The sequence below is a fragment of the Panthera uncia genome, chromosome E1 (genome assembly GCF_023721935.1).
Source record: "Panthera uncia isolate 11264 chromosome E1, Puncia_PCG_1.0, whole genome shotgun sequence".
NCBI lineage: Eukaryota > Metazoa > Chordata > Mammalia > Carnivora > Felidae > Panthera > Panthera uncia.
In genome coordinates, this window is record NC_064814.1 from 13,982,307 (window position 1) to 14,002,563 (window position 20,257).

At 50.7% G+C, this 20,257-nt stretch overlaps 2 protein-coding genes across 9 annotated transcripts; both read left to right on the plus strand.

Moving 5' to 3' along the window:
* Positions 1 to 833: 833 nt before the first annotated feature.
* Positions 834 to 9,527, plus strand: ACBD4 (acyl-CoA binding domain containing 4). 8 transcript variants are annotated; one of them, XM_049636300.1, is made up of 10 exons: positions 834 to 1,219; positions 1,342 to 1,738; positions 2,004 to 2,124; positions 2,196 to 2,280; positions 2,541 to 2,661; positions 2,913 to 2,999; positions 3,313 to 3,383; positions 3,472 to 3,550; positions 4,137 to 4,267; positions 6,698 to 9,527. In XM_049636300.1, the coding sequence occupies exons 2-10, from the start codon at positions 1,651 to 1,653 to the stop codon at positions 6,821 to 6,823; spliced, it is 909 nt and encodes a 302-aa protein (XP_049492257.1). In that variant the 5' UTR covers positions 834 to 1,219; positions 1,342 to 1,650; the 3' UTR covers positions 6,824 to 9,527. The 8 variants fall into 8 exon arrangements, with proteins under 8 accessions (XP_049492257.1, XP_049492258.1, XP_049492259.1 ...); XM_049636301.1 differs by having other exon boundaries at positions 3,475 to 3,550; XM_049636302.1 differs by having other exon boundaries at positions 3,475 to 3,550; positions 6,701 to 9,527.
* Positions 9,528 to 11,268: 1,741 nt separating this feature from the next.
* On the plus strand, positions 11,269 to 14,745 carry HEXIM1 (HEXIM P-TEFb complex subunit 1). The gene has a single exon (XM_049636292.1). It carries the CDS (start codon positions 11,959 to 11,961, stop codon positions 13,036 to 13,038), a length of 1,080 nt encoding a protein of 359 aa, XP_049492249.1. The 5' UTR covers positions 11,269 to 11,958; the 3' UTR covers positions 13,039 to 14,745.
* The last annotated feature ends 5,512 nt before the right edge of the window (positions 14,746 to 20,257 follow it).

Below are 20,257 nucleotides of genomic sequence, written 5' to 3' on the forward strand. Positions count from 1 at the left end.
GGCAGCCCCATCTGGAGGGGTGGGAGAAAGGGAGGTGGTGGTTGGGGGTAGGAAGGCTCTGGCTGTGATGTCATTGGATTAACCCTCTCGGCATCAGGTGCCAGCCCCTCGGTCTCAAAGCTGACTGGTCTGGGGGAGATGGGGTGGCACTAAGTCATTAGAATCCCCGGCAGAACTCCGGTTCTGGGTTCGAGGTTTGGAAGCATTAGCGTCCCAGTGGGCGTTCGATTGCCCCGGACGGCCGCCGCACCCTGTGTAGATGTCCGTGACATCAACCCGTGGATGAGCGTCGAGTGTGGGTCCTGGTGACCGTTTCATGTGTTCACTTACTATATGTGAAACCATCAGAATATTTGTACGAAGGGTGGGATGGCAGGAGACTAATCATTTTAGCGTTGTCTGCCGCAATTACCCTAAATTGGGTGCGGAGAGCCGGGCGCACACCGCCACTCGGCGGCGGCCAAGAGCGTGGCATCTCAAAGAGAAAGCTTAGTTTCTCAGGACCTAGATTTGCCACCTACTTGCTCTAGCCCATTCTCAGATATCCTCGACCCAGAGATCTGGCATACTGGTTTGGATACCCACCCCTGTCTGGATATTCTTTCTGTACTTTTGATCCTGCAATTCCTTCCTTCGGGAACTACCTTTCTCATTCTTCTCCTGGTTTACAATTACGTGTTCCAAAACTCAGCTCCAATGTCCCTCCTCCAGAACCCCTCCAGAACCCGCTCTTCCTCCAGGACATAGCTCCTTTTTTTTTTTTTTTTTTTCTTTCTTTTTTTTTTTTTTTTATCCCCAGCCCCTGGCGGGGCGGGGAGGGGAGGGCGGGTCTAAGGAGCTGAATTGGGTTGCTCAGATTTGCAGGACCTGGGTTCGGAGGACAGACGCAGGTTTCCACCAGGGGGCGCGAGGACTCCGTGTCATTTTACTAACTCCACCAGGTGGCGCTGCCTCCCTCCTCTGGTCCTCCAAGGTTGGGGAGCCGGCCGGCGGATTCGCCTCTACTGATTGGGAGAGCCACAGCTAAACTATTTGCATAATCTTGAAAGGGCCATGCTGAGTGGTTGAGGTATAGAAGCAGAAGCTGAAACGAGCCCTCTCATTGGCTTAAATTTCCCCCCTGCGTCCACATCCCGGTCAGATTGGGCCCGGAGGTCAGTCGGAAGCCTCCGGCTAGTGGCGAGACCGGGACCTCAGTCCGCGTATTAGGCGCTGCAGGGTGAGTGCCGGGTGGCCGGGCGGCTGGGGTGGGGGACCCCAGGGCAGAAGGAGTGGAGGACCAAGGTGGGAGAGTGTTGGCCCCGCCCTGACTCCTCTTGGCTTGCCCATTCTCCGGTCTAGGAGTTGGAAATGTGCATCTAGAGAGGGACAGCGGCTCTTGGCACCTGCCTCCACCCACCCACCGAGGTCCTATCCACCCGCCTTGGCCCCCACCCGTGCTGCCCTGGGGTAGGAAAAGGAGTCTCAGCTGCAGCTTCTGACATCCCGGGGCACCTGACTCGAGTGTAGAGCTTAGTTTGCCCCTCTGGAAAGTGGACCAGTGGCTTACAGAGGTGTGTGCCAGGGTGGACCGTGGAGGTCTGCTCATACGGAAGCTTGTTCTTGTAGAGTCGCTCAAAAGTAGGTCCCCAAGGTTCAGAGGCGCGCGGTATGGGTACCGAGAATGAAAGCCCAGAACCGGACTGCCAGAAACAGTTCCAGGCCGCAGTCAGTGTCATTCAGAACCTGCCTAAGAATGGTGAGGGCGCTGGGACCTGCACTTGGGGGTCAAGAAGATTGGGGTTTGCCGGGGGTTTCCCAGGAGGCTCTGATCCTTGCAGTTTTTGCCGATAAGTCCCTGCCTGGGCTGCCCTGGGGATCTCCTCTGCCTCCTGTCCCAGTCCAGCTGAGTGGGACCCCTCACCATCTCTGTCCATTCCAAGGGTGGGTGGTTCTCCCCCCACTTCCACTCTCTTGGAGCTGGGGGTGATGCTCTGCCTTCCACTTCCCCACCCCCTGCCCAGGCTCTTACCGCCCCTCCTACGAAGAGATGCTGAGATTCTATAGCTACTACAAGCAAGCTACCATGGGGCCCTGCCTCGTCCCCCGGCCTGGGTTCTGGGACCCAATAGGACGATATAAGTGGTGAGCCCCCTACCCACCGAGCAAAGAAGCCTCAGCTGTCAACCAGCCTCTCACAGCGCTCTGCCCCCCAGGGATGCCTGGAACAGCCTGGGCAAGATGAGCAGGGAGGAAGCCATGTCTGCCTACATCACTGAGATGAAGCTGGTGGCACAGAAGGTAGGGAGAGGCTGCAGGCGTCTTTCTGTCCCCAAGGTCCCAGCTAGGTGGCCTATCTTCTACCCTTCCAGGGCTGACCCCCATTAGGTTTCCTGCACATTGACACCCCTGTGGGAATTACTACCTACATGCCATCTCTCTAACCCTGCTTGTCTCTGGTCCCTGACTGGGCACAGGGTGGAGGGGACCCAGTTCAAGTGGGATAGGAGGACAGCGGTAGGAGGGGCAGGCCCCTGTCCAACAGACACCCTGCCCCACAGGTGATCGACACGGTGCCCCTGGGCGAGGTGGCAGAGGACATGTTTGCTTACTTCGAGCCCCTGTACCAGGTGATCCCTGATATGCCGAGGCCCCCGGAAACCTTCCTGAGAAGGGTCACAGGTCAGGCCCCCAGGTTGGGAGCTCCACAAGTGCTGAGTGAACTTTCTGAGGTCCAGGCGGAGGGGGCTGCTCAGGTGGAGGGGGATTTGGGGGTAGAGGGCTCCAGGTGACGTCCCTGTAGACACTCCAACCAGCGCCCCTGATGGAGTGGGTCTCAGGGAGAGCCCATGGCTCATGAGGAGCAGGGGCTGATCTCACTGGGAAGCTCCAGCCTTTTCCCAGCCCCACCTCTGGGTGCCATGTCTCAGCAGGTTGGAAAGAGCAGGCACTGAATGGAGATGCCAGGGCTGCCCCAGAGCTTCCCTGCCCCCCCAGGGAACCAGCACTCCCAAATCCAGGTCAGTGCCTGGGGGGAGGGACAGACAGCCAAAGCCAGAGGGTGGGTGGGGAGCTCCCAGTGGGGTGGGTAAGGGGAGAAGGCTGGATGGCACACCTCATTCATGCCCACAGACACTGAGACCTCCTGTGCTTGCAAAGGCCAGGGGGCAGGTTCTGGGACCCTGGTTCCAGGACCTCACTTCTGGGACCCATCTATGCCTCCCATGGCAGTATCTCTCGTGTTCCCAGAGCAGGTGCCTTTACTCCTTGAACACCCCTCGCCTTTTTCCATAGCCCCCGTCTTGTCACCAGTGTCACCTATCCCCTCCCCAGAGTCCCAGCCACCTAGGGACCTGGACTCCGAGGTTTTCTGTGATTCCCTGGAGCAGCTGGAACCTGAGCTGGTGAGACTACCCCTCATTCCCTGCCTTCCCCACCCCACTGTGCCCTGGCTGCCCTACTCCCACCCTTGGATCTTGTGACTCCTCTCAGCAGGTCTGGACAGAGCAGAAGGGAGCCCCTGGAGGAGAGCCTGACACCAGAAACAGCTCCACGCTCCCCGCAGAGAAAGGTGAGCCCTTGTCTGACCCTTCACCCACTTCTGCCATTCCCTGTGATTCTGGTGCCCCAAGCTTTCCCCTGACTGCCCTCTTGGGGCAGAGGTGAAAGTCCAGCACCGGGCACTTGCCAGCCAGCCAGACACCAGCCTGGATGGGCAAAGTCCCTGCCCGGCCCCATCTTTGTAGGCCTCCCATTGGGGACTGTCAAAGGACAATGATTTCGGCCCAATCCCCTTCTAGGATTTCCGTACGTGCCGTGTCCCTTAAGGGCACTTTCATAAATATTATCTCCTTTATTCCTCTGAGTAAGCAGCCCTGTGAAGGCAATGACATTTCCCCCTAACTTTCAGGAGACAAAAATGAGGCTCAGAGAAGCTTCTGACTTGGCCAAAGTCACACAGCTGAGTGGTGGTGCTGGGATTCAAACCCCTGGCAGCCCATCACTCAGCCACATGGATGGATTTTATAGAAATCACAGTTGGTACAAGGGATCGCCCTCTACTATTAATTTGCCCAGACCTGCCCCAGCCTGCCACCACCTTGTCCCTAGCTGAGTTGCCTCCTGAGTCCCCTTCCCTGTGTGTCTGTGCTCTGCAGAGGGCAGCCCGCTGGGGCCCCAGGAATTGGACACGTGGCTGGTGGGGACAGTTCGGGCGCTGCAGGAGAGCATGCGGGATGTCCAGGGTAGACTGCAGAACCTGGAGAGCCTGCCCAGCGTCGTCGAGCAGGTGAGCCGCCCCCAGGGCCCAGGGCAAGATAGAGGCAGAACTCCAAGGCTCTCTGTTCTGGGCTCCTCGTGGAGCCACTTCTGTCTTTCGTCCTAACTCCCCACCTGCCCACACCTCTGCCTTCTCCAGAGTGGTGTGGTTCTCCGTTGCAGGCAGGGCAGTCAGGGGGACTGAAGCGCTTCCACCCTGGAAGGGAGAATGGGGGAGGCCCTCCTTTCCTGCTCTTGCCGGAATAGAAACTGAACATGAGCACTAATTCCAACAGTTTGGAAGGCCAGGACGTGCCTGCTCTTTGCACTGGGGCTGGGGGGGGGCCCTGTTGCCAGATTTAGGGTTTGCTCCCAAGTGGCTCAGCCCTCGTGCCCCTCCCTCCCTCCCCTCTACTCCTAGATCTGCTTGGCCCTCACACCTCTGCTTCTGAGCTCCTGCAGCATCAGTCACTGCCACCAGTCTCTGAGCCCCAACTGAGTGCCAAACGCGTACTTCATTATCTCATTTAATCTGCACAGCCCTAGGAACTAGCTTTGCTTTTCATTTCCCTTTTCCAGAAGAGGAAACCAAGTGTCTGAGAGGCTGGGTAATTCACCTGAGGGCACACAGCCCAGAGGAACCTCACAGAGCTGCTGTGAGGCTTAGATGAGGCGATGTCCACCGCACTTCTCCAATTACTATTATTATTATTCACATCCAGTGAGGGAGCTGAGAGCAGCCTCGGGTCTGTCTCCCTCCAAAGCTGGGACTCCCCATTGACGGAGTAGGTCTGTTCTTGAGAAGCCTGGGGTGGTGGGGGCAGGAAACGGCTAAATTGCTGGACGTGGGGGATCACCTGGGTGACCCTGAATCCCCTTGACACAGTGGGTGTCAGCCAGGGTGGCAGGAATTTCCTCAGACCCATCTTTCAACGCCCACCCCCGCAAGGCTTTATTTATTTATTTTACTTCTAACTCATTTTATATGCTGAGGATTGTGAAGATTTCCACCCTGAAATAGCTGGTTTTCCATCTCTAAAAATAAGAATATTCCACTACCTAGCCCGAGAGGACAACATTTTAGCACACACTTCGTATCGTCACATCCCCAATCCAAATCGAAATCTCCCCAGCTGTCCCGAAATTGCCTTTTCCAGCTGCTCTGTCTGTCCAGTCCAGGCACATGTGCTGCGTGTGGCTTCTCCGTCCTTTAAGACTCCTTTAATCTAGACCGGTGCTTTCTCCTTGCTACTGACTTACTGAGACTGGGCCAGTGGTCCAGGAGAAGGTTCCCTTCAGGTCTCTCTGATTACATCCTCCTGGCCCGTTTACATGACCAGATCATGTCACATGTGATGCTCTGCACATCAGGGGACACATATCTGGATGTCCCACAGTTAATGATTCTAGTACGGCCCACTGGCGTGGATGAAGGAGGAGTGCCGGTCTGATCTCACTACTGTTAAGTCGTGTTTTCCTCTTGCCAGCCAGGGCATGTCCTGCTCCCCTGACCCCATTTGCCACGTGATTTTTGACAATTAATGGATAAGCCCTGCCTGGATCAATAATTTATTTGGAAAAAAGAAACGTTGACTTCTAAATTCTCTTATTCCTTTAACATTTATTAGGGTGACACTTTACTGTAGAGTTTCATCTAGGATTTCCCTGAAGTACAGCGCCTTATGGAAAGGCAGAATAAGTGCTTAATTCATTCTCTTTAATTACCTATCTTAAAGTAAGGAGTTGATTGAACAGCCACCTCAACAGTGACAAATTTCCAACTTTCTCTTTGAGTATCATTATGGACTAATGGATTTTAAAGGTTCAGTCTCTCAATCAACTGAAATTATTCTTTGTGATGCTTAGACTGGCACAATTTTGGTCAATGGAGACCCTTTCAAGCAGGGTCCTATGTTCTTATAACATGATCTCACTAATCTTTAAAAGTTTCCTTGTTTTCTGGTACAAAATGTCCCACATTCACCTCTGCCTTCCCTGCTCGGGACCTGGAATTCGCCACTTCTCCAAGGAGCCCTGGCTCCTTTTAGCAGAGAATGAGATTTAGAAGCTAAACTCTGAGCACCATTTGAAATATATGGCACATCCTTTATAATATTGGGTGTTCAGGCCACACCAACGGGGCCACTGCTTTGTGGCCCAGTAGAAACAGCCTAGAAGCCATTCTCTCCACTGCGCAGCCCCTACAGGCCCCTTGGCACCTGGGATTGCCCTCAGAGGAGGATGCGGGAGGGCACTGGAGGTCAGCTGTCAGGGACACACTGGGAACCCCAGGAGCCTTTCCTTTCTAGTGGTGCAGATTCAGGGGTAGGGCCTTCCCTATCTCAGTTCTTGCGATCTTAGGGAGGCGCAACCCCCACTTAGCTCCGGAAGCAGGTTCCTAAGGAATTGCCCGGTCTGTGCCAAAGCCTGGGCCGGCCCCTGACTCCCTCCCTCTCGGCAGCAGAGGACCCCGCCCGGTGCCCGGCCATGGCCCCTCAGGCTCTCGGGTCCCACGCTGCTCTTCTTCCTCCTGTGGCCCTTCATCGTCCAGTGGCTCTTCCGACAGTTTCGGACCCAGAAGAGGTGACTCTCAGTGGAGGGGTCTCTGTAGCCAACTGAGGTGGCTATGAGCCCCCTGTCCTGCTGTGCCCTGAGCCTTCCTAGGGTTTAGGAGAACAGCATTAACTCTGTGTTCCCACCATTCAGTGTTTGCCTCTGCACCGCTCCCTTATCGGGGGGCCATTTAAGAGCCCATCCTTCTCCGCGGCTTCACATGGACACCTTCTCCTCTCCCGCCCAAACACCCAGGCTCCCTGGTGAGGGTGCAGTAGTGGTGCACGTCCCGGGTTCTGAGTTGGCCGTGACTCGGGGGCGGGGCTGCCGGGTCTCAGCCTCCGCCCTCCCCACCCTCTGGGTCACCTGACTCTTCTCCCACCCCAGTCTCTCCCGGTGGAGGCCCAGCTCTTGGGCAAGTTGGGACTTGGGCCGGGGCCTGGAAGAACGATTGGCTGAGAGGCTGCGGGAGGAAGGCCAGGAGGCCCGGCCGAGTTGGGGGCAGGGGAGTGAGCTCCGTTTTGCTGGTCTCCCTCCCCCTGCACATACACACTCAGGACGTCTTCACGGAAGACTCACAAATGTTTCACTAAATAAAATAAGACCTTGATCTTCTGCCTTCTGGGTCCCCACGGAGTGAGGCGGGAAGCCGGGTCCGGGCGCGCAAGGCACAAGTCTTCCCTGCCCCACCCCCAGTACCCCCGAGGACGGTCCCGAGAGGAGGGCGGCTTTCCCTCCTCCCGGGGCAGGAGAGGGGAGCACTGCGGCCCTGGGCCCGAAGGGGGCGGGGCGGCCGAGGGAGGGGAGCGGGGCCTACCGCCGCCACGGCCGGGGGGTGGGGCCATGTCGCGACCCTCCCCCCCCCCCCCCCCCCCCGTCGGGGGGGGGCGTCTGGCGAGCTGGGGGGTGGTGGGAGGAGAGGAAGCCGGCGCCGGGACCGAAGGGCGGCTGCTCGCTGCCCTGTGCGCGGGCCGCAGGGAAGGGGCTTCGGGTCCCCGGCCCCGGAAGTGCCCACCGCCCGCTTCCCCCTCCTTAGCTGCTCGTTCCCGGTGTCCCCGCCCGTGACCTCCGCGCTCGGGCTTTCCCAGGGAACTTTCTGGAAGGCCAAGACCCAGCGGGAGCCTAGTCCCGCCCCACCCTGAGGAGTGGGGGCGGGGCCGCTCCTTGGGAGCCCCCGTCGGGGTGGGCAGAGCGCCCGCGTGGGCACAGAGCTCCGGGTGACGCCCGCTGCTCGGGCCCCGAACTTATTTTTCTCATCGCCGGGCGGCCTTGGCCTCCTTCTGGTCTCCGACAGCCCTGTCGCCCCCGCCCCCACCCCGTGCGGCCGCCCTGGCTCTAGCAGTGGCCTGTATTCGGTGGCGAATCCGCCACCCCGAGCGCCTCCTAGTGTTGGCCCCTGACAGGCCACTGGCCAGGGTCCCCATCTGCAGAGGGCCACAGTTGCCACCGCCTGGGCCCCAGGACCTTCCTACCCTGGGTGAGGAAGAGGTAGTTCTGAAGTCTCCTTCTTGGAGACCCTTAAATTCCTAGGTTCCCTCTATCAGCCCCTGGCCTTGACCACTGCCCAAGGTTGGGTATCATTCGACCCACTGGTAGCCTCAGTCACTCTTTGACTGTCAGTCTTTCTTCCAAGGTGGGGAGGGTGTCCCTCAAAACACACACGGGCCCTCCTGCTCCGCGGTCCAGTCCAGTTTCGCAAGCAGAGGTTGAATAAACCCTTGTGTGAAGGATGGACAACAGCAGGGTAGCGGGAGAAGGAGCAAAGTGGTGCTGGGGATGCAGGCATGGGCACACAACTAGCTGTGTGACTTGGGCAAGATTCTTAACTGCTCTGAACCTGGGCTGCCTTCTTTGTAAAATAAGGATGAAGATCTCTTCATCATAAGGCAGTCCTAAATGACCAAGACATGTAAAGTGGCTGGCGATGGCTTAAAACTCCGTTAACATCAAGGTGCCTGGCCTCTTGTTTGACAGAATTCTAGAATCCCACAACCTATCCATCTGCCCACCCCTCCCCACATATGACAAATGAGCCCTGCCCAGTAAACTGAGGCTGGCTGGGCTCAGCTATACCTTTCAATCCCCCTGAATGAGAGTACCCAGGAGTCCTCTGGAGTCTGAAATTTTAACAATACAAAGGTCTCTGACTCCCATTCAAGTTCTCTGCAAAACCCCTTTTCTCAGGGAGTTCTCAGTGTGGGGGGCAGCTCTTGCTTACAGGGAGCCCTGCAGGACTGATTAAGGAGCACAAAGAAGGCCAGGCTTTTCAGATGCACCTGAATTCTTGGAAGCTCAGGGGCTCGTGTGGGCAATTTCAAAACATTTGGTTGTGCCCCAGAGGCAGTCTTGCTCGCCTGTCCCTTGGGGCATACCCATCACCACCTCCCCACGGAACCACTGAGTTCCCAGACAAGTCCTTTCTTCGGACGCGATGCTTGCTCTTTATAAAATGTTCTTCTTCATGCTACTAGGCCTGAAAATGCTTCATCGTTCAGAGAAAGCCAAAAAGACACCTCCCCCACGCATCCTGTCCATAATTCCCAACTCCTGAGCAGCTTGGCTCAAAAGATCCTACCAGGATTTTCTTCACTTGCCATTTTGGCTCACTGTGGTTTAATGGTTTCTCTACACTGTCCATGAGCAGCAGAGATGACATTTCATTCATCATAGTTTCTCCTAACAAGTGTTTGCTAAATGAAGAAATGAGGACCTTAGACTGAAGCTGTTGGAAATGGAAATGGAAAATGGGGGTCACAGAGACCTTCGTTCTAGCAAGAAGTGCCCCTTAGTTGTCATGTAACCTTGGACAAGTCACTTCATTTCTCTGAGTCCTAGAGACTTCTTACCTCTAAAACGGAGACAATCATCCCTACCCTAACTCATTGGTCTGTGGTGGGGTCAAGTGGTTCTGTGTGCAAAAACAATGTTATATGTCGAACGTAAGACACTGCTATTAAGGAAGAAATAACAAGAATAGGTCACTGGGTGTGTGTCAAGAGGGAGATGCTGTGATTACGCTGACATTTTAGGCCTAAACGATTAGAGCGGCGAGTTTGGGCTACTCCAGGGCCCTGTCCTCTGGGCCGGAGCCTGGAATTTGGAGAATTTTCTCGAGCCTGTGTCACCCTCCCTCCCCCATGAATCTACCCCAGTCCTGGGCCAGAATCCCCCTGTCCCCATTTCCGGGCAAGACCTCCTCCTTGGGGAAGACTCGGCTCTGTTTCCTCCCAGTGCTGCCCAGCGCCCACTGATGAGGAAGGGCCTCTGTGGATGGTACCCCTTCTCTCTCCGCTAGCCAGGGTTGATTATTTAAACTCAGGATTAATTTTGAGCTCTATCCCTCCCCCGAAATCGAGGTCCACCAACTGGCCCGACTGCCTTGTCAGGCCTCAGGAAATGTTCCCGGTCGGCTCGGAAGTGAAGAGATCAAGTCGGCCCCAGGAGGCCATTTTTGTTTGACAGAAGCCAAGGCTGAGGCCCGGGGGCTAGGCCTTCCCGCCCCGGGATCTCCCCGGAGCCTTGGATGCACTCCCCGCGCTTCCCGGATCCCCGCCCAGAAGAGAGGCTCGGTCACAGCCCACCATTTTGCATTGGTCCTGGACGGCGGGGGCCCCGAAAGACCAGACCTGGACTGGGACTCGGCCACTTTCGCCGAGCGTCCCAAAACCAGTCCCAGGGTGGAAGTCACCCGGGACTCGAACCTGCCTTCTCATCCTCCGAGGCCTAGTCCGAGGTTGCTGCACTAATGCAGTCACACTGTCCCTTTAAGACGGCACTTTTTATTCTTCATTTGTTTACTTCTTCATACGCTTTTCGTTTTTTTTTACAATGTGTTCGCAGTATCCTTCCGCAAATGTCAGTCCCAGGCGCTAACCACACGCACCTTGAAACCATTCCTGTAATCTTAAGAATCAAGAATTATTAGTTGTAGGCCAATATCTCTCTTTATAGAATTTAATCCTCTTTTACACTTTAGGGACTACTTTTTAGGAATATACCATTTTTGCTTTAAGTAACAAATGTTTATGACCTTCAGAACCCTTCCGCTGAGGACAGAATATGATAATAGCCTCTAAAACTCACCTTTTCATAAAAATATTCTGTGTAGGCCCTCAGAGGCCATCGAATCTTCTCGTATTCCTGAAGCAGAATGGTATGGCCCAGAGCCCGCCCCATCTTCTCTATGATTGGCTTTCCTTCTTTGGCGAGACTTGTGACTCCTGACCAATGGTCATTCACGTTTCTCTAGCGAGGGATGTGCGATAGAAGGAGGCGGCCTGGAAATCGCCCCCTACGCGTTCTGGGATTGGCTACGTCGCACGGCGCGCGAGGACGGCGGGCCTGAAGGATGAGAACTACGACTCCCAGCTTCCTGAGATGGGGACTCCGTTACGCATGCGCATGGGAGGGGCGGCCAGGCTTCTATATAAAAGGGGCGCAGAGGGCTGGGAGGCAGCAGTTGGAAGTTGGCAGGTGGAGAGGCAGGTTGGGAGGGGGAGTCGGGGGAGGAGGCGGAAGAGTTGCTGTCGGAAGGGGGAGGAGGGAGGGAGGAAAAGAGGAGGAGGCGGTGGAGATCTGAGCTGAACCGAGCATCGAGCCAAAGGGGAGATGAGTTTGTCTGTCCTCGGCTGAGGCTCCGGCCGGGCCTAGGGAACTGGGAGCTCGGGTTGGAGCGACACCCGTGGAAGTGGGAGGAGGTGGCTCTGGGACTTTAACCCCTTGTGGGCTCTGCGGCAGGGGATTTAACCCTTTGTGGATTCGGCCCCTCGGAGGCAGCGTCATCGGGTAGTTTTAACCCCTTCGGGGCTGGGTTTAACCCGTTGGACTTAACCTCATCTCCTTGGCCACCAACTCCTCGATCGTGGGGGCGCTCTGCGGGGAGGTTTGAGGTCCACCCCCTTTGCACATTACGTACTGTTACTGCTGCTGCACCCCCCCGGACCCGCTTAGCTGGCCGCGTTGTGGGCACTTAACCCTTTATTGACTTGAGCTCTCCCAAGTTGCAATTGGAGTTTGTTGACAGAAGGACTGGCTAAAGGCGTCACTGCAGGAATTACAGACCGAAGAGGACTCTGCTGGACGTTTTTTAAAAGAAAAGAAAAGCCTCTTTTTTCCTTAAGGACTTACAGCCAAAATTTTTCAAACTTCGAGAAGAGGACTCTATTAGCCATGGCCGAGCCACTCTTGTCAGAATACCAGCACCAGCCTCAAACTAGCAACTGTACAGGTGCTGTTGCTGTTCTTGAAGAGCGGAACCCCGATCGCCCCCCAGGCGCGGAGGAGCGGGTGCCCGAGGAGGACAGTAGGTGGCAATCGAGAGCGTCCCCCCAGTCGGGTGGCCGTCCGGGGCAGGAGGGGGAAGGGAGCTTGGAGCCCCAGCCGCCTCCCCTGCAGACCCCGGTCCGTCCAGAAGCTAACTGCCCGGAAGCAAGCGAGAAGGGCCAGAATAGGGATGATTTGTCCGCTGGCGGAGCCCCCCTGCCGGCAGCCGGGGGAGAACCGAGGCCCGAGGCCGAGCCGCTCGCACAGCCATGTCAAGACTCCGAGGCCAACAAGTTGGGGGCTCCTGCTGCAGGGGGCGAGGAGGCGTGGGGACAGCAGCAGAGGCAACTGGGCAAGAAAAAACATAGGAGACGCCCCTCCAAGAAGAAGCGGCATTGGAAACCGTACTACAAGCTGACCTGGGAGGAGAAGAAAAAGTTCGACGAGAAACAGAGCCTGCGAGCCTCAAGGATTCGAGCTGAGATGTTCGCCAAGGGCCAGCCTGTCGCACCCTATAACACCACGCAGTTTCTCATGGATGATCACGACCAGGAGGAGCCGGATCTCAAAACCGGTCTCTATCCCAAGCGGGCCGCTGCCAAATCCGACGACACCAGCGATGAGGACTTCATGGAAGAAGCGGGCGAGGAGGATGGGGGAAGCGACGGGATGGGAGGAGATGGCAGCGAGTTTCTGCAGCGGGACTTCTCGGAGACGTACGAGCGGTACCACGCGGAGAGTCTGCAGAACATGAGCAAGCAGGAGCTCATCAAGGAGTACCTGGAGCTGGAGAAGTGCCTCTCGCGCATGGAGGACGAGAATAACCGGCTGCGGCTGGAAAGCAAGCGGCTGGGAGGCGACGACGCGCGTGTACGGGAGCTGGAGCTGGAGCTGGACCGGCTGCGCGCCGAGAACCTCCAGCTGCTGTCGGAGAACGAACTGCACCGGCAGCAGGAGCGAGCGCCTCTGTCCAAGTTTGGAGACTAGACTGAAACTTTTGGGGGGGAGGGGGCACAGGGGACTTTTTACAGTGATGGAATGTAACATTATACACATGTGTATATACGACAGCGGACCTTTTTATGACACATAATCAGAAGAGAAAATCCCCCCGGCTTTGGTTGGTTTGGTAAATTTAGCTATGATGTAGCTTGCGTGCTTTTTTCCTGTTCTTTAATTATGTGAAACTGAAGGGTTGCTTTTCTTGTTTTCCTTTTTAGTTAGGGTTTTTTTTTTTTAATGTGTAAGTAATTTGACCAAGTTATGATGCATTTTTCTGTTAAAAATCCCCTCCTTAAACGGAGCTATAAGGTGGCCAAATCTGAGAACCATTAAATTCATTCTAGTTATAATAAATTTAATATTTGTAAATGTAACAGTTTCAGTGTGATTTCTAGAGCTAATTCAAATAGTGCTGGCTTATTTTAAGTGCATTGTGTGGGGGGGGTGGGGGTAAAGAAATCATTAGTCAGTTTGCAGAAAAAATCTTTAATGGGACAGTTTTCAATTTGCTGATTTTTCCCTTGAATGGGTTTTAGTGTGCTACAAAATACAGTTCAGGCAAAATATAAAGATTTAATTACCTTCAATACTTAACTGTGCTTGCTTAGTGCCTTGGTTTTAATTTTTTGATGCTGGAGAAATAATCCAGTGGTGGGTGCTTGGGGAGCAGAAAGTGGCTACAGTCAGAAGCTTAGAATTTAATTCTGCTTCTCAACAGCCAACCTAATTTGGTAGTTTGTTAGGTTAGACAAAGGACAGTCTCATTTCATTCCTACAAATAGGTTTTTAGTAATCCCTTCACCTCCCCAATACGGCTTGAAGAAGCTCCTGCATGTCTGAAAGAGGCTCTTGGTAAACCCCTTGCTTTTTTAGTGCAAGCAATGGTTGAATAAACTTGTGTGGCAGCTCTTTGTTAAAATGTTTAGAGGTAGGGAATATTGGATTTATAGAGGAAATGGCTGTTTGGGGCATTCCAAGGACTTACCCTAATTATCTAATACTTAGGTGCTCCCTATACTAAAAAAAGGAACAGGAGCTGTCCACCTTTTCATGAGGGTCAAGCCAAAATTAGAAATGCCCCCTCACTGCAAATGAAATGTAAAGCTTCTGGTTGGGGAGCTAAATTAAGTCCTTATGGGCCGAGTGGGAACCCTGCACATTCCTTGTGCAGTCGCTATCCTCAATCTCCTAATAGCTGCTTAGGTTCTGGAGTAGTTCTGTTCTTGAAAATGCAAGGAGGCCCTCAGAATTAATTTCTGCCCCCAAATCAAAATAGTAAGAAATGATGATCGTTGGCAATCTCTCTTTTGCTATCCTGGCCACCATTCCCTTGCAGTGTATTCAGTAAACTTCCAGCTCCTTAAAAACAACAAAAAAGAAATTACGATAGTTTCTTCCTGTCATCATGGTTAATCCAGCCCATCTCCACCTGCTCTGTGTCAGTGTTTTCCTACAGCAGATGCATTGCTCAAATCATTAGCACAGGGGTTCCTTAACTTGGGGCCTTAGAAACCATAGGGGGTCTTGGGATACATGAACCCCATGAGTTTCTATGTAGACTTGTGTCGTATGTACATTATTCTGGGGAGACAGTCAAGAGAATCAGGAGATTGTTAAACTTCTTGAAGGTTAAGAACCTCTACAGGGAAAAGGGGACCCCCCCCCCAAACTCCCACTGGAAAGCTTGCTTTTGTAGCTAAATGGAATGGTGGAGGTGGTAGGAACTTCTGAGAGTGAAACGCACCTTATGATGCATGAGCATTCACAAATCAGTGAATCAAGGGAAATTAATGCTGGTCAAGAACTGACTCAGGGCCTTCAAAGCTGGACTAAGCTGGCCCTATTCTGGCAGATGGTCCACTGAAGACAATGTATGATCAGTTTTTCCTTTGGCCTAAAATTACATTAAATGTCTATTTTGAAATAGTTTTCTTCGTGTTTTTAATTTTCCTTCTGCTATGACGTCATGCAGTAGTCCCAGAAACCTGGCTGGCTGCTTGGTGGAAAGGCAGCAACACTGCCCTCTGGCTTTATAGTGCAGAGAAGCCTCATTTTGACTGCACTGTAGGATGAAGCAGTGATAACCTCCGATTGTAGAACTTGTTATGAAGATGAACGGATTTAAGTTTAATGATCTTGTTTCCCCTACTATTTGTCTTGGAAAGACTCTGTAAATACATTTACCGTCAGAAAAACAACAACAACTATGTTTTACTCTTAGCAGACAAATTAAGTCCAGTCTTTAAAAATACACAGTTTTAAGTAACTCACAAATTACTTTACCTGGAGATAGGCCACTTTCCAAATTTTGCTTCCAAGGCACTTTATAAAATGTATTGCATTATGTTCTTAGAGTGATGAGGTTTGTGGGAAATTTCAGTTTTCTATCAACACTTTCTACACTGAAACACTTGACTAGCCTACTGCTCTCACAATAGAGAAAAGACTCTGAATTACTCATTATAAAAGGGGGCTGTGCTGACAAATGGTCCTCAAGTCATTTGAAGATCTCTAGTCTTTCACTAAAGTCCTCTCTTCCAAACATTTTAACTGAGCTGCTTAAAAGACCAGGCTTACACACTGGCAATTTCAGTTTGTTCCCTTTCTCCTAGGGGGCCTGGGTATCCAGCCAGGACAAAGTGCTTCCCCAACTTTGAGAGAGCTGGCTGGAAAGTTTAATCCTCCTCTAAGGAAAACTTTTGGGGGGTTAGCCCATAATACAAAGTGGCCTTCAGGAGACAGGGCCCTTTAGATATCATTTTTTTTTTTTTTTGGGAGAAAACCAGGGAGGTTCAGATTGGTTTAATTCAGAAAAATATACCAGGTATCTCTAAAGAAAGAAAACATAAAAATTAGACTAGCTTAAAAGGAGTCAAAAAACCAGGGTCCTAGTCATATCTTTAACATATACTGGTAGTGCAACCCTGGACAAAACTCTCTTAAACTCTGAGTCTCATTCTTCATCAGCAAAATGGGCCTGTGCCTACTTTACAAAACTGCTATCAGGATTAAAGGATGAAAACATGTTATACTAAAGTCAGCTACCATTGATATTATTTATTTATTTCCTTTTTTTTTTTTTTCAGTAATCTCTATGCCCAGTGTGGGGCTCGAACCCACAACCCCAAGATCAAGAGTCACATGCTCCACTGACTGGGCCAGCCCTTTGTTTCTTTTTAAGACCAGAGCAGTTGCCCATTTGATCAGTATTTTAATTTTCACTTCATCTAGAGTAAAACTAAAATCCTTTGGGAAAATGTAAATACATATGACCCTAATCACTTCAAAAGTTAGAGGGGAAAAAAAAAATCAAAGAGGGAATCCATAGAAATTAAAAAAACCAAAAACCAAAAACCAACAACAAAAAATCCCACAACCACAAGCGAATAGTTTACCTTCAGAAAATCAAGAGCTGGCTATATTTAGTCAAACATTAGGTAATGCACCACAGAATTCTCCCTGGCCACTTACACCCAGAACAGCTGGCAACAAATATTCACAACATTGTGATAGCAAAGTTAGCTAGAGCTGAGATAGTACTTGTATTAAGTATACTTGAGTTTGTGAGGTTTGTTTTTTGAAATTATTTTTTCAAATTTGATAACATTGGAATAAAATACCACTTTACTATTCTTGCTCACACAAAGTATAAATGGTTGATGCTAGAAATGAAAAATAATTTTTAAAAGAAAGAAGATGTCGGGGCGCCTGGGTGGCTCAGTCGGTTGAGCAGCCGACTTCAGCTCAGGTCACGATCTCACAGTCCGTGGGTTCGAGCCCCGCGTCGGGCTCTGGGCTGATGGCTCAGAGCCTGGAGCCTGCTTCCGATTCTGTGTCTCCCTCTCTCTCTGCCCCTCCCCTGTTCATGCTCTGTCTCTCTCTCTGTCTCAAAAATAAATAAAAAACGTTAAAAAAAAAAATTAAAAAAAATAATAATAAAAAAAAAAAAAAAAAAAGAAAGAAGATGTCAAATTCAGGCCCTGAACAGTCGGGTGGGCTGACCAAAAGGTAATCGTCATACTTTGCAAATGGGACAGAATATACAGTCTAGGTGGCAAAGGTTCCATTTGAGCCAATGGTCTTTGAATACTGGAAAGTTTACAACCTCATTCCACTTCTTGTTGAAAAAAACAAAGGCTGAGTTTAAACAGATCAATAATTGAGCCCTCACAATTCCTCCTGAATAAACTTTTTCTTGGGTTTTACTCAGAGGTGGTTCAATTATGACAAATGATGTTAACAAGGTCAAGGGCAGAGAATAATCCTAGTAGTTTATTAATAAACCTTTGCACACCAACAAAATTCTTTCAAATGAGTGAGCTGCTGTAGGCAATTGTTGGTAAGTTTTTTGAAAAAGTGCTCTCTCTCAACGTAGCACCAAGAGCAGTTATATTTGGCTTAAAAGTTTTTTCTTTTAAAAAAAAATTTTTTTTTAATGTTTATTTATTTCTGAGGCAGAGAGAGACAGAGCATGAGTGGGGGAGGGTCAGAGAGAGAGGGAGACACAGAATCTGAAGCAGCTCCAGGCTGAGCTGACAGCACAGAGCCCAACGCGGGGCTTGAACTCACAAACCGTGAGATCATGACCTGAGCGGAAGTCGGTCGCTCAACCGACTGAGCCACCCAGGCTCCCCTAAAAGTTTTTTCAAGAAGAGCAAAAATTCAGAAGGAAACTGAACTCTCATCCTTCATATTCTATTTGACGCAACCACAGACTTCGTGTGAAGTGTTAAAAAGCCCTGGGTTTGCAGTGTGCAAAAAGGATATTCCTGAAGGAAAATGTGGGAACTTGAGTGCCCCAAGCAGAAGCATCTGAAAAAATGACAGCATCGCTGCTCTTGTGAGCTCTCAGCAGAACTTGTGCTAGCCTCCAGAGGGTCAGAAAAGGAGGTTAATTTGAAGTCTGAAGCCTGATTCAACACAGAAGTTCGCATACCTGGATAACTCCAGTACAACTGTTAGGCAAAGGCAGGAGACCAAACTAGAGGATGGAAAGGAATGTCTAAGAGGTTACCTCTCTAGTTATTTCCAAAAGTTCACTTAACAAAACAACAAACATTTGAGCAATTTAAAAAGAGAAAATTCAAAGAGAAAGAGGATGAGAGCGAAACACAATAAAAAATTGATTACGATTGTGGAAATCCAATCAGTCAGAAGCAAGCAGCTTCATGCCAAAGGGGACCTGCTCCAAGAGTCAATCCTACTCATCCATGGATCCTGCTCACACAGAGCCACCAGGCCCCAGGAGCTGGCCATCAGGGTAAAATATCCAGGTCTTCCTAGTAACAACTGCTTGGTACCCTGAGAAACTGACCCTCATTCAGCCTAGTTGGATGGCCCCCCTTTGTGCCGCCAAGGGCAACCAGGGCCACACTTCTTTAAGGCAGGCCTCCCAAATACCCCAGATAACCTCTGAAGCAGAAGTTCTAGATTCCCAAATAATGAAGTTTTAGTAAGTAAATGTTTACATAGCTACTGAAGAGTAGTTACTCAAGGTATTTATGAGGGAGGCAGCACAGATACTATTTTCAAATCAGGAAACTGAAGCATATAGGGTTTGTAGCCTTTGTCATAAACCCCAAAACAACTCATCTGAAAGGGGAGAGCCGAGAAGGAAGTTGAAGGTCTGGTTGAACATTAGATGAACAATGGACTCAGCAACAAAATGACCAGTTTGGCCTCATCTTCAGGATTTGGCCTCCGGCCAAGCCAATCAAGTCAGTGGTAGCACACACAGAAATTGAACTTGGAGTTCCTAACTTCCAGTCCTGTGTTTTGCTCAGAAGATAACCAAGGGAGCATTATTAAACTGGGTTTATTCCCAACTTTTCTTATCAAGGAATGGAAAAGCTTCCGGGTCAACCTTAAAGATGATAACCTTTCATCTTTCTAAATGAGTAACACATTTCTGCACCTGGCCCAGTACTGTCTACCTAGTAGCATCCAAAGGTTTAACCCTATTACTTCACCATGGAGGATGAATCACAAGAGTCTGGGATCCTCCACTAAATTCTTGACAGAAGAACTACAAAGATAATCTGTAAAGCCCCATTCAGCTCCTATGACTATTTAACTTAACTCCTACCAAGTTAAAGTCAGCTTTTCCTAACCCATCTTCTCTTGATCTGAAGAACAGTGTAAAATTAACATGACATAAGCCAAGTCAACCTACAGTATGAATCAAGTATACTTCATTCAGTGGTTCAAATTTTGGATTAAGAAATTAAGTCAATGGTGATCACCTTGTCACCATCCAGTTGTAAGACTTTCTCTGAGAACATCTGGGGAGCAGGGGGAGAATATAAAGTTATGGAACTGTCATTTACAACTTAAAAGATGATTAATAGGAGGAGGGGGAGGGCTTCAGTTATCAAAAATCTTTCAAGGTTCTTGCTTTTCAAGCCAAAGGCTTAGGAATGATGTGACCATGTGTAATTGGCAATGAGATTCATTACAAGATACCCTCAAAGGTAAAGTTCACTACCCAGTCACTCTCATGCTACACATAATTTCTAACTGGTATTTTAGCAACAAAATTATTAAGATATCCCTGAGCTGTATGTAAAGCTCTCTGAACTTGGATCTCGAGCAGGAGGAAACAAGATGGTTTAATCTGTAATTCAAGAAAAGAATTTCACATCAAACTTCAATCCTAAGAAGCTGCTATAACTGTCAATGTAAGGTTCAGTATTTATTTTTTTCAAAGCAGGTCTCCCCCCACCCCTCAAACGCTACATATATGAAGTTGCTCAAAACTGCAATTTCTATCTTGGTAGCATCTGGGATTCACAGAGGTGATTTTCAATTAGTGTACTTGGAAATTCAAAATAGAGGTTCCCTAGTAACGATGCGTCAGTGGCAAAATACTCCCCATTTTGTTCAGTTTGTGGAAGAAAAGTTCTTTAAACTGGAAAGAATTTGTAGTCTTATAAAGATTATGTTGGAATTAGTTCGTTCTTTCCTCTAGGAGGGCAGCCATTTCTCCAAAAGTTTTGGTTAAAACTCATGGCTCGGATTTCAAAACGCAAACAGATGTTCCTGAAGCATCCGAAATGGGCCACTCCACTTTTATTCCCAGAGCCGTGGCCACTCAGTTTTTTTTGTGTCCCAACCCCGTAAAGGGCAAAACCCAACTTTTTTCGGTGTAAACTTTCAAGAGAAGTGAACAGCACATTTTTAGAGTTTCCCAAACTGGCTGGGGACG

Coding starts and splice junctions, on each gene's coding strand:
- ACBD4 (XM_049636294.1), top strand. CDS start 1,651: ATGGGTACCGAGAATGAAAGCCCAGAACCGGACTGCCAGAAACAGTTC. Junction 3,000..3,273: donor ACCAGCACTCCCAAATCCAG/GTCAGTGCCTGG, acceptor CTTTTTCCATAG/CCCCCGTCTTGTCACCAGTG. Junction 3,384..3,471: donor AGCAGCTGGAACCTGAGCTG/GTGAGACTACCC, acceptor GACTCCTCTCAG/CAGGTCTGGACAGAGCAGAA.
- HEXIM1 (XM_049636292.1), top strand. CDS start 11,959: ATGGCCGAGCCACTCTTGTCAGAATACCAGCACCAGCCTCAAACTAGC.